The 14,148-nt window shown below is 36.3% G+C and overlaps 1 protein-coding gene across 7 annotated transcripts in view; it reads left to right on the forward strand.

The window, feature by feature from the left end:
* DMD (dystrophin) overlaps positions 1 to 14,148 on the forward strand; it is a 931,439-nt gene that overhangs the window by 628,842 nt on the left and 288,449 nt on the right. For all 7 annotated transcript variants that reach the window (XR_014026476.1, XM_081327957.1, XM_081327955.1 and 4 more), the window contains 2 exons: positions 6,042 to 6,143; positions 6,580 to 6,685. Coding sequence is in view for 6 of the 7 variants with exons in the window: in XM_081327957.1 (XP_081184083.1) it covers positions 6,042 to 6,143; positions 6,580 to 6,685 (208 nt within the window). In the remaining variant the exon portion in view is untranslated. The remainder of the gene's footprint in view (positions 1 to 6,041; positions 6,144 to 6,579; positions 6,686 to 14,148) is intronic.

Below are 14,148 nucleotides of genomic sequence, written 5' to 3' on the forward strand. Positions count from 1 at the left end.
TTTGGGAGGGGTGAAGTACACATGAGGAATTAACATAAAGGAAAAACATAACTCATTGCATACATCTGCTAATGAACATATGTGAGGTCAAAGGAAACAATAAAACATAGTTTATGCTAACAGAGAACTGATAATGAAGAGGGTAAAGGTCATTACAGGAAACAATAAAGCATAGCTTATCATATTACAGAGAATACAAGGGTTGTCATAACTTGAAACATAACTAGAAACATAACTTGAAACATAAAAGACAAGTCTTTGTTATAAATGAAGCAAGGAGCAAAGGTTTATCACAGGAAGGCAGAGGCCCTATCTTGAAGCAAGGACAACTTCAGGAAAACTATATACTGGGCAATTTAAATGAAACAAGTCTTTGTTGTATACACATGTGAATCAGAGACAGGAATGTGGTTGTAAATAAGAAAAGAGTTTTATCACCAGAGGCAGAGATGGAATGTAGGAATGTGGCCTTACAATTGCAGATTTGGAGAGAAGGCAGAAGTGTTAACTTTGCAAATGGGGGGGAAGGCAGAAGTGTTCAAAGAAGGTCTTTTGCAGGCAGAGGAAAGCAGATTAATATAGGAATTAAAAAAGGTCTTTTGTAGGTCTGGGTTCTCTACACACCACTGCCCAAAAGGTAACAAAGAAAACTGGTCATGGAGAGGATGTATAGCATCCCAAACAATACTGCATACCCTGGTCAAGCAGCGCTTATATGCAACCTCTTGGATAGAAGGAAGTGAACTTCCAAAAATCTTTTCTACTGTCCTCAACACTCTCTGCACAGCCTTACTTAGTAAGCTAGGAAAAGGTGGGATAAACAACATCACCACCAGATGGATTTGTAACTGGATGACAAGCCATATTCAACAAGTAGTCTTCAATGGTACTACATCCACATGGAGAGAAGTAAGCAGTGGGGTACCACAGGGCTCTGTCTTAGGGCCAGTACTCTTTAATATCTTCATAAATGACTTAGATGAGAGAATAGAAGGGGAACTCATCAAATTTGCATATGACACTAAACTGGCAGGAATAGCCAACACCCCAGAAAACAAGCTCAGAATCTGAAAAGATATTGACAAACTTGAACAATGGGCCCTATCCAACAGAATGAATTTTAATGTGGAGAAAAGCAAAGTCTTACATTTATGCAGGAAAACTCAAAGGTATAAGTACAGATTAGGGGAGACCTGGCTCAAAAACAGTAACTGTGAGAGGGATGTTGGAGTCCTACTGGATAATCACTTGACTATGAGCCAGCAGTGTGCAGCAGCCACCAAAAAAGCTAATACAATCCTGGGTTGTATAAACACAGACATAGAATCAAGATCACATGAAGTATTATTACTGCTTTATAAAACCCTAGTGAGACCACACCTGGAATATTGCAACCAATTTTGGTCACTATATTACAAAAAAGATGTTGAGACTTTGGAAAAAGTTCAGAGAAAAGCAACTAAAATCATCAAAGGCCTGGAGACTAAAATATATGAAGAATGGCTGCAGGACTTGGGCTTGGCTAGTCCAAAGAAAAGAAGAAACAGGTGACATGTTAGCAGTATTCCAGTGTTTGAGGGGCTGCCACAAAGAAGAGGGCATCAAACTATTCTCCAAAGTACCAGAGGGCAGGACAAGAAACAATGGTTGGAAACTGACCAGAAAGAGAAGCAACCTGGAAATAAGGGAAAACTTCCTGACAGTGAGGACAATTAACCAGTGGAACAGCTTGCCCTCAGAAATTGTGGGCACCCCATCACTGGAGGTTTTTAAAAAGAGACTGAACAGTCACTTGTCTGAAACCATTTCAATAATGGTTTCAGCAATAATGAAACTGATTTTCTCCTTGGATGGATCACATACTTAGAATTAAAAACAATATGTTTTTAGCTAAGAAAATATTAGTGATACGATTGGGTGGTGTAAAAGTCTCTCTTAGACCAAATAATCCAGGACCAGATGGATCATACCCCAAAGTTCTGTTGGAACTGATACTGTAAATGTGATCTCAGAACCACTGAATTATATCTTTCAAAAATCCTGCAGCATCAATGAACTACCAGAGGACTGGAAAAGAGCTAATGTAGGTCCCATCTTCAAAAAAAGGGAAAAAAATAGATCCAGGAAACTATAAGTCTGACCTCAATACCTGGGAAGATTCTGGAAAAGATAATCAAGCAACGAATCAGTGAACAAAGTCATAACCCAAAGCCAACATTTGTTTGTCAAAAACAGATCATGCCAGACAAATCTTGTTGCATTCTTTGACCTGGTGACAAAATTAGTGGACCAGAGGAATGCTGTGGATATAATTTACTTGGACTTCAGTAAGGCAATTGATAAAGTAGAACCCAATCTACTACTTGATAAGATAGGAAAATGTGGGTTAGGCAGCATCACCACCAGATGGATTTGTAGCTGGCTGACTGGCCGTACTCAGCATGTGGTCCTCAGTGGAACTGCATTTACATGGAGGGAAGTGTGCAGTGGAATGCCCCAGGGCTCTGTTTGGGCCTAGTGCTCTTCAATATCTTCATCAATAATTTGGATGAGAGGATAGATAGAGAACTCATCAAATTTGCAGTTGACACCAAACTGGCAGTAATAGTCAACATTCCAGAAGATAGGCTTAAGATATGGAAGGATCTTGACAGACCTGAACACTGAGTGCCATCTAACAAAATGAAATTCAATGGTGAAAAAAGTAAGGTTCTACATTTAGGCAAGAAAAAACAAATGCACAGATAGTGTATAGGTGGTACCTTGCTCAATAGTAGTAACTTTGGGAGGGATCTCGGATTCCTAGTGGACAATCACTTAAATTTGAGCCAGCAGTGTACTGTAGCTACCAAAAAAGCTAAAACAGTGCTAGGCTGCATTAACAGTGGGATAGAATCAAGATCACATGAGGTGTTAATACCACTTTATAAAGCCTTAGTAAGGCCACACTTGGACTACTGCATCCAATTTGGTCACCACGATGTAAAAAAATGTTGAGATTCTTGAAAAAGTACAAAGAAGAGGAACAAAGATGATCAGTCCTTACCAAGGATATGGGATAGGCAGATGTGGATGTTTAATGGTATTATAGATATCGTCGCAGGATGGAAGCTCTTCCTAGTAAGGCCACCTTTTGCAATTGACTGATGGTGAATTTGTCAATGCCAATGATGTTCAAGTGATGCTCCAGTTGTTTTGGGATTGCACCCAAAGCACTTATTACTGTTGGTACCACCCTTGCTTGCCTTTGCCACAGTTGTTCTATTTCTATTTGTAGTTCTTTGTATTTTTTTATCTTCTCCAGTTCCTCCTCTTCTATTCTGCTCTCTCCAGGCACTGCCATGTCCACTATCCAGACTTTATTGTCATTATGATTATTATTATTGTTGTTGTTGTTGTCATCATCATCATCTTCATCTCTGAAAAGTCAGATCTATGCAATATTCTTTTAAATATATCTCATTTCTTTTTCCCCCACTTTTTTTAATTAGTTTTCCAATATTACAATAGTATCTTTAAAAAGCATCGTGGTGTCTGAGTTACAATAGTTACATTTCAGACAATACATATTATTACAAATCTCCAAATTGTTGTAACCAATACTTCCTCTCTCTTATTTCCTTTAATACATACTATCTCTTATCTAAATTAACATACTTCTCATTGCTATCCATCAATCATTTAATAGTTTTCTTATATTTGTCAATACTTTAGTATATTTTATATTTTAACATTCCATCTTAAAAAAAGTGAAAACATCAAACACCTTATATATTTTTCTAGCTTTAAATTTACATTGATATTAAAATTAAACGTTTAAAATTTATCATTTTCATATTGCTAAATAACCTCTTTTCCCTTTACCCAATTTTCTCCGATACCTAGTAATTTAAATACACTTCTTATTTATCTCATTTCCATATCAATGTTAGTAGTACAATATTAGAATGGTAGTCAATCAATCAATAAGTCTTTATTTATTGATTAGCCCTTAGGCCATATCAAGTTACCAGATTCCAAAAACAAAATATCACCAAAACTTGACAAAAACAATTCAAATGGAACTGGATAAAATACAATTTAAAATAAAGCTGAAACAAAATACAATCTAAATGAAATCAGGATAAAATACAATGATTTAAGAAACAGGTTAAATATGATTAAAATTATATTATAATCTCACCCCTGCATCTGCCCCAAACAGCCTTAAAACTACTTTTAAAATTACATTGTTAAATCAAGTGATCTTTCCTACAATCTACCACACTCTGCTGCACCAACCTTGTTCTTATTTCCATCAACTTTACAGCAAATTTGGCAATCCATTTCACCAACTGTAAATTAGAACCTAACAAACAATGATGCAAGAAACGCTGTTTAGACATAGGGGTACGGTACTGGTATAAAAGATCCTGCCCAACTGGTGTTTCCTCAAATCTGAATACAGGGGACAATCAAAAATTACATGGGACATTGTTTCAACTTCACCCATCCCACATAAACAGACTCTTTCACTTACAGGAATCCGCCTATACCTGCCCCAAAGCATGTTTGTTTGAAGTTGGTCCAATCTCAGTTTGGTAAAAAATCTCCTTAAGATGGGAGATAAAGGCAAAGTTAAATATTTTTCTATTTTAAAAATTTGTTTATTAGCCGATAACCAGGGACAAACTTTTACTGCTGTCACCTGTGCAATGTCCGATTGTGCACTTATGTCCTTAAATCTCTGTGCAATCCAAGTTCGAATCTGCCTAAGATTGTACTGCTGCCAGTTTAACGGAATACCAAAGCTAGATACCTGCTTCAAAACTCTTGATAACCAATTATTTTTGTTACTTGAGATTATCTGATCCATTAGTGCTAGCTTAGGTAACCTCCCTTCCTCCATCTCAAATATTCTAAGCCAATAATAAACGGCCTTCAGCATGGCCCTAGTGCCAATCGCATGGATTCCCGTTTCTGCCCTTACTACGCAAGCTGGGGTTCCAGGGGATACTGCCAAAATTCTCCTCAGGAATTATTTTGAGGAATTTCCTGCCCAGGCAGCTTAACTAATCCCCATATTTCTGCCACATAGGTAAGTACTGGTTCAATTTTCGCCTGAAAGACCTTTAGCACTGGGGTTAATGAAGATGGAGTTTTCTCTAAAATAAGTTTGTTTGATTGGGCCATCCGAGCCACGGCCTTCTGAGCTCCAGCTTTTACATGCTTGTTCCATTTACCATTTGTTTGGAATACTAGCCCTAAATAGGTAAATGACTGAACTTGTTCTATTCTTCTGCCATTTAAAACCCATCTCCTCATCTTTTGTTGCCTGCTAAATATCATTACCTTTGATTTTTCTACATTAATTGTCAAACGATTTTATACAATATGCTGCCAACCTCCCTAGTGACCTTCGTAGCCCCACCTGTGAGGCCAACAGCAAAATTATATCATCGGCATATAACAGGCAATTTACCTGTCTTGTTCCTATACTAGGCCCATGAAGTGATAAGTCTTCCAGACATTTTGGAAAATCATTTAAATATAAATTAAAAAGTGTTGGGGCTATAGAATGGTAGTCATTAGGATACCAGTTGCAAGGAGGAGGAAGAGGAGGAGGAGAATATAATGTTCTTATTTCTCATTTATAGTTTCCACATATTAGATTAACCAAAATTTCTTCCGTTTCATCTCATTTATCTCATTTCTTGTCATTATGATTAGTATTAGTATTGTTGTTGTCGTCATCATCATCATCATCATCATCATCTTCATCTCTGAAAAGTCAGATCTATGCAATATTCTTTTAAATATATCTCATTTCTTGTATGAATTTTATTTTGACTTAGTTCTGTAGTGTTCAGTCACTAAGACATAGGGACTGTTGTTGCTTCAGGTTTTTTTTTTAAATGTTTTTTGTTAAACATTTTCAATTATTACTTATAATAAGAAACTAATCTATCCAGAATACAACATCCTGGGGAATTTCAAACTATGTTTTTTATTGTTCAGAATAGAGCTAATCTACACTCAGCTTTTGTTTTTGTTTTTTTCAGGAAATTGAAGCAACTGTAAAATCTAAACAGCCAGATGTGGAAGGAATTTTGTCTAAAGGGCGTCATTTATATAAAGAAAAACCAGCTACTCAACCAGTAACGGTATTGAAGCAACCTTAATAATACTCATTACTGTATAATAGATTATACTTCCACTGTTGCAAACTCGTCCTTGATGTGATCTGCTTGAAACTATTAAAAATGCAGAGCCTGAGACACTACAGAGAAATAAAAGTTATCTTTTCAATTAAAGTTATTTATTAATGTCTTAAATTAACAACTAGTTTGACTTTGGTGGGTCAAAAGTAGTTTTATCTAAAATTCTAATGCAGTTTGACACCCCTGCATTAGTTGATCAACTATTTCAACTCAGTGATTCTACCTGAACAATGAACTACTAATTACAAGTGAGTTTTGAATGCTATCTTAACAGAATAGAAATTAAAAGCAATAAATATATAGGCGAAATATTTATTTTAAAATGCTAGATTTTTCTTAAACTTTTAATAATAGGCTTAAATATTTCTATTTCTTTTAGAAAAAATTGGAGGACTTAAACACTGACTGGAAAATAGTAAATCATTTAATCCAAGCACTAAAAGAAAAGCCAGGATCTGCAGTTCCAGTTGTACCTTTTGGGGTTGGTAAGTACCTAATAACTTAAAACCTTTAAGTAAGTATTAGGTAAATACCTAATAACTTAAAACCTTTATAGGTAGTTGTCCAGTCTTTTCTTAAAAACCTCCATTGATGAAACACCTACAACTTCTGAAGGCAAGCAGTTCCAGTGGTCAATTGTTCTCACTGTTAAGAAGTTTCTCCTTAATTCCAGACTGCTTCTCCCCTTAATTAGTTTCCATCCATTGTTTCTTGTCTTGCCTTCTGGTGCTTTGGAAAATAAGTTGACCCCCTCTTTTTTGTGGCAGCCCCTCAAATACTGGAATACTGCTATCATGTCACCCCTAGTCCTTCTTTTCTCTAGATAAGCCATGGCCAAATTCTGCAACTGTTGTTCATATGTTTTTTCTCTAGGCCTTTAATCATCTTGGTTGCTCTTTGCAACTTTTTCCAAAGTCTCAACATCTTTTTGGAATGTGGTGACCAAAACTGGATGGAGTATTCCAAATGTGGTCTTACTAAGTATTCATATTTATAAATTTATAAATACTTCATGTTACTAATACTTCAGATGATTTTAATACTATGCCTCCGTTTTTACAAACAAAGATTGTATTAGCTTTTTTGGCAGCTGCCACACACTGCTGCCTCATGTTTAAGTGATCGTCCACTAGGACTCCAAGATCCCTCTCACACTTACTATTTTTTGCCAGATTTTAGCTAATGTATATTTGTACCTTTGGTTTTTCCTGCCTAGGTGTAAAACCTTGTTTTTCTCCACATTAAATTTCATGTTGCTGGATAGGGCCCATCGTTCAAGTCTGTCAAGATCTTTTTGGATCCTAACTTTTGTCTTCTAGGGTGTTGGCGATTCCTGCCAGCTTAGTGTCATCTACAAATTTGATGAGTTCCTCTCCCATTCCCTTGTCTAAGCCATTTATGAAGATATTGAAGAGTACTGGGCTTAAGAGGGAACTTTGTGGTACCTCACTGCTTACTGCCCTCTATGTAGATGTAGTACTATTAAGGACTACTTGTTGAGTACGGTTTGTTAGCTAGTTGCAATCCATCTTGTGGTAATGCTGTCTATCCCACATTTTTCTAGTTTACCAAGAAGTAGATTGTGTTCTAATTTGTCCATTTTGCTGAACTACTAATTTAGTCACTTTATCAAAGAATGAAATAAGATTGGTTTGGCATGTTCTGTTTTTAAAAACCTGTGCTGACTTTTAGTTATAACTTTATTTGTTTCTAGATGTTCACAGATCTGGTTTTTGATTATTTCTTCTAGTACCTTCCCAGGTATTAATGTTAGGCTGATTAGTCTGTAGTTTCCTGGTTCGGTTCTTTTTTTCCTTTTCTAAAGATGGAAATCACATCAGCTCTTTTCCAATCCTCTGGTAGTTCCCCAGTGCTCCATTTTTGAAAGATATGGTACAATGGGTCTGAGATAATATCTGCCAACTCCTTCAGTACTCTGGGATGTAATCCATCAGGTCCCAGTGATTTATATTTATCAAGATCAGACAGGTGTTCTCTTACCATTTTCTTGCTTAATGATTTGGGTTTTTTTTCTGGTGTTAAAAATTCATTTATTTTTTTATTTTATTTTTTTATTTTAATCCCATTTATATCCCGCCCTTCTCTGAAGACTCGGGGCAGCTTACAATCTAAGCACAAATCAAATGTGCTTAGCAATAGCCTTCATTCTATGTATATGCCTGCTTATTAGGGCTTTCACCACCACCCCAGCGGCATTATTATAAAGTCAGCTTATTGCCCCCAACAATTTGGGTTTAATTTAAGCATTACATCCCTATGTAGTAAAATATATTAAGCATTACATTCCAATGTGATAAAATATTTTGCAAGTTCATTGAGATATTATTTCTGTCATATAATCCTTTTTATAAATGGGTATCTTCACTTTGCTATGCATATTCGGAAACACTGTCAAAGAATTTGGACTTAAATGTCTAAGAATGTAATTATATTTGGTTACTGATTTCTTGAACACAGATAGACATCTGCCAGCTTTTCTAAATCTCACGCCATTGATATTTTCTTACGTGGACTAAATTTGCAACTTTTTTCATCTGATTTAGATAACTTACTATTGCTATCTCAAAAATAAAAGTACATGCCTTGCACTAATCACAAGTATTTTGTATGCAAATCTACTCCTTAATTGCTATCAGTTTCTAATAAAATAAAAATATGGTTTTTAAAATAAATCAAGTGAGAAAAGGTTTAGTAAGAGGGTGTGAATAAATTTTATACAGACTTCACCTGAGTTATGCCTGTATTTGCTTTGGTCACATATAATTTCCTTACTACCCTCAATCATATGCAAATTTCCAAAATCCATGATGGTCAGGGCTTAGCAATATTTCTGAGATAATTTATTCAGAGCAGAAAAATGAATATGCAAATGGTAAATCTGTACCAGAGCACAGGGTATCCAATCATCATAGATATAATCCTCAAACAGTTTATCATAACCAATTTGTAATAACAGTATCAGGCTTAAGGAAAAACATACCTGACAGTTTATATTCACCTGAGCCTGAGCATTTTTTTTCCTGCATAAATATCAGAAAGCTCTCTGTGTAGTCTGCAATATCTCCTGGGATTCCACAAAGTTCTATATGATCATTTGTTGTCATCAGTTTGTTGTCATCAATAATTTGTTTGTCAGAATCCTACAATAAGGATTTATGACAACTCTCCTTTCAAAACTCTTTAAATCTTGCAAGAGTGAACAAATTACCTTATGTTTATTTAGTATTTCAGACAGTTAATACACAGTAGTGGCCAAAATTGTGGAAACCTTTTGGGAAAACTGTGCATTTGAGGTTTGATGGCTAATAACACCATTTGTTTTTCAGTAGTACCATAAAATTATATATCAATGGAAAAATAATGTAATCAAGAATGTAATGCAACAAGGTTTGTTCAATTATCTATATGCTATGAAAAGTTATAGCCAAATAACCAGAAAAAGGAAGCACAACTTGCTTACGTTGATATCAGGTAGCTTTTCTTCATCTGATTGTAGCCAATGAGCATGAGTGTTTAGAGAGCCAATCAGGTGTCATCTTGTTTTGGCAATGAGCCAATCAGATCATGGTAAGATTCAGTTATTGATGTCATGTATTGAAGCTGAGGGGAGGACATTTGTCAATGTGTTATGTGATCGCCATCAAGTTGGTTGGGATTTTTTTTGTTCTTTCATTTAGTGAGCTTGTAAAATATAATAAAATTAAAGTAATGGTACAAATAGTTGACTGGTTGCCCAGAAAGCAATGTAAAATAGTATTATTAAGTGAATAAGGCTACAGTTATAAAGAAATTAGAAGAAAAATTGGTGGGAACTTAACCAAAGGTGGGATTTCTAAGTTTTTAAAGAGGTATAAGGAGACTCATTCACTACAAAACCACTGGTAAAGGCAGAAAAAGATGCACAACAGCAAGTGATGATAGAAGAATTAAGAGACTGTGCCTACATGACAGAAGAAAATCATCTGGGTGTATACAAGATGAAATGGCACAATGAAATGTGAAGTTGAGTGCAATGACTGTTCGGTGCAGACTGCAGGAATTTGGCCTAAAATCTAGAATTCCATGAAAAAAGCCACTTTTATCCCTCAAACAAAGGTTAAAAAGACTAAACTGGACTAAAACCCAGTTTTAGGAACAATGGGACAGCATTATTTGGAGTGATCAGACCAAGGTCTCCCGGTTTGGTAGTGATGGCATAAAATACATAAGGAGACGAATTGGAGAAGATTTGCATCCTGATTGCATTACATGTACTGTGAAACACCCAGTTAGTGTTATGATCTGGGGTTTTATGACATCAAAAGGTGTAGGCAGAATTTGTGTGATTAATGGGAATATAAATGACCAAAAATACATTAATGAAATACTTGAGCCCAAACTGAAGCCTTCCGCACATGATCTTTTCCAAGGCAACGAAGCATTTATATTTCAACAGGATTCAGCTTCATGCCATGTTGCTGCAGTGTGCAAAAAGTGGTTTCAAGGTAATCATATTCCACTGCTGTAATGGCCTGGGAATAGCCCAGACCTTAACCCAATTGAAAATCTATGGAGCCAACTAAAGAAACTTGTTAGTCAGCAGAGAACCAGCAATAAAACCCAGTTAAAAGAAGCAATCATTCAATCTTGGTTTCACATTATAGCAACTGCAGAACTAAAGGACTTGGTTTACTCCATGGGAAGACATTGTAAGACTGTAATTCATGCTAAAGTTTACCCAACTAAGTATTAACTGACATGGTGATAATTTTTGTATATCTTATTTTTTCTATGGTGATAATTTTTATATATCTTGTTTTTTCTATGTTTTACATTTCTTCTTTATAACTGCTATTCTAATAGCAAATCCTTCATAAAAGTTATTGCATTACATTTTGGATTAAATTATCTTTCTATTGATATATAACTTTATGGTACTACTCCAAACAAAAGTGGTGTTATTAGCCAGCAAACCTCAAATGTACACTTTTCCCAAAAGGTTTCCACAATTTTGGCCACTACTGTAGGAAATTAGCAACTAAGTACTTATAAAATATTATTTATAAATGTATATGCTTGTGTATATTTTATGATTTTTATAAAACAACAATGCTACTAGAATGTCCAGTTTTATTAATGTTTAAATATATATCCAGCATTTAAATTTCAGCTAATGTTGATAGTGCTTCCTAATGGCCCTAGTGCTAGAAAGTTTATTCTATATTTAACAGTCCTGATAATGGTTTAATTTGACTCCATCTAAGTAAATGAAAATATTAGGAGAAAGCTTTTTAGGATGTTCCATTCAAAGACTGATTTCTTATGTAAAGAAATCTACTCAATAAATAAATAAATGTAGCTTTTGAAGGTCAAAAATCACATTGCAGGAAACATTTTCAACTCAATCTCTCATCCAATAAAAAGAAAAATAATTCAAATTAATACAGCTACTCCTTTGGAATTCAGATCAGAACATTTCAGATTTAATATACTCTACATAAGAAAGCTCTATATGAGGATGCTCCGGAGGTCATTCAGAGTATGTAAAGGTAAAGGTAAATGTTCCCCCGCACATGTGTGCTAGTCGTTTCCAACTCTAGGGGCCGGTGCTCATCTCCGTTTCAAAGCCAAAGAGCCAGCGCTTGTCCGAGGACGTCTCCGTGGTCATGTGGCCGGCATGACTAGACGCCAAAGGCACACGGAACGCTGTTATCTTCCCACCATAGTGGTCCCTACTTTTCTACTTGCATTTTTACATGCTTTCGAACTGCTAGGTTGGCAGAAGCTGGGACGAGTAACAGGCGCTCAACTCTGTTACACAGCATTCGGGATTCGACCCGCCAAACTGCCGACCTTCTGATCGACAAGCTCAGCATCCTAACCCACTGAGCACCAACATTAATACTGAAAAATAATGAAGAGAGCCTGGCTAAAAACTGACAATATGTTTTAAAAGCTAGGTGAATACTAGCTTAATAAATCAGTTCAGTGATTCAATTTTCCATGATAGATTTTTGGTGTCCTGTCTATCTAGGTGGCCACAATGCTAATAGTTTGACTGCCAATTAACCAGCTGTGTTGTAGGACACCCTTGTGTGCTTCCCAAGGTGCACCACAGAAGGGCAAGCTGGCTTTGCACCAAAAAGAAAAATGAGTGGCTCTTCTTGCACCATCATCCTAGGCCCCCTCTCTTTCCCAGAGCCACAAATTGGAGGGTTCAGAAGCCGGCAGGAATCTGACTGACTGCAGGGAGTGCCAACTTGTCTCCACACTGAAATGATACCTATTTATCTACTCACATAGAACATACTTTTGAACTGTTGACAGAAGCTGAGCTGAGTGACAGGAGCTTACCCTGTCAAGCAGTGCTAGGTCTCAAACTACTAGAGCAGGAACCATCTCCAGCGTTATTAGGCCACCTTGTCTCCCATCCTGTCTGATGGTAGAATATTTTAATGCATCAGTGAAGTGAATAAAATCATAAGATCTAAAAAATTGAAAAGAAATTTAAGCCATTAAGGCCAGCCCAACCTGTTGAGTGCTTGAATCCAAAGGTTCCCTAATGTATGACAGTCTAACTGCTGTTCCTGTTAGGAAGCTTTTATTTAACACCCATGGTGCTTCCTTATGACTGCATCAACATATATCTTTACACTCTGAGTCAAGAGGGAAATTTACATGATTTGTTTACTGATACAAATTATGCTATCCCAAGATCTGAGCTTTAATTAGTCTGAGTAAGAATGCTGATCAATTAAAGGAAAATGATTGATAAATCCTCTGGCTTTATTTCCCTACCATCAAGTATCATCTATCAGGAAAAGCAATAACTAGTTTCATCATTAATGTGTTATGGAGTGATGTGGAGCAAATCTAAGTGGATGCCTGGAAAAGACGATTTAGCCATATTCCCATCTGAGAGTTACTAGTGATATTTCCTTTCAGCTCTTTCTGAACACATCTCTAGAGGTGTTCTATTTTAAAACAGAGTTGTTTGTTTAAATGCATGTCTTGTGTTCTTCTGGCAAAGCTCTATTCTCACGTACTAAAAGTTACTGAAAATATTGTGTATGGTTGAAAAAAATGAGCTGAAGTAGGAAGATATGTTCATACAATGCATTAATAGAACTCCCTTCCTGTTTACCCAGCATCTTGCTCCTAAATATACAACCTATCAGCTGTAGAAGGGACCAATCAAAAAGCTTTGCTAGGGAATGGCGCTGCTAACAAATGGCTGTACGGAGCAGCATTCTAAAGTATTTTTAACATTTTAAACTGATCAGCATCCTTATGTGAGGAAAGGGGCAATTCTAAATGTGAGATGACAGAGATAGATAGATAGATAGATAGATAGATAGATAGATAGATAGATAGATAGATAGATAGATAGATAGATAGATAGATAGATGTTAAACTTTGAATGTCATTGATAAAGCTAACTCAGCCTAAACATACTTCATCAGTCAGTATCAGTCACATCCAATGGCAGTTCATTGCTCTCCAAGCAAGCCGAGGCCAAAGAAGCCAAAATCAAAAGCCAAGGAAAGAACTGAAGTGGCTCAACAGGTCATTGAGACCTTTCCAACCTTTGGTAAAGGGGAGAGAACTCCGACCTCTGAGAAACTTAGACTGGTCTTCTATGAGAGTGATAGTGAAGGGGAGGAAGACCCTATGGTAAGTAGTCCTATTTCTCCAATGACTACCAAAGTAGAACTGTTTGTACCTTTTTCAGGAGTAAAGGAGACCCTTACCTATTGGACTCAGGCTGCACTAGGTGTGTGATCAGCTTGCCCACAGTAAAAAAAAAAATGTTGGACTGCAGCTTAGAAAGTTAAGGCAAGCCATGGAGTTCAAGCAGTTAGATGGATCTCTCATGTGGGAGGGGGGACAGAACCTGCAAATTACCCCACCGAATCAATGACTATAAAGTTGGGCAAGCATGCTGAAA

The sequence above is a fragment of the Vipera berus genome (assembly GCF_964194415.1).
Source record: "Vipera berus genome assembly, chromosome: 4".
Taxonomy (NCBI): domain Eukaryota; kingdom Metazoa; phylum Chordata; class Lepidosauria; order Squamata; family Viperidae; genus Vipera; species Vipera berus.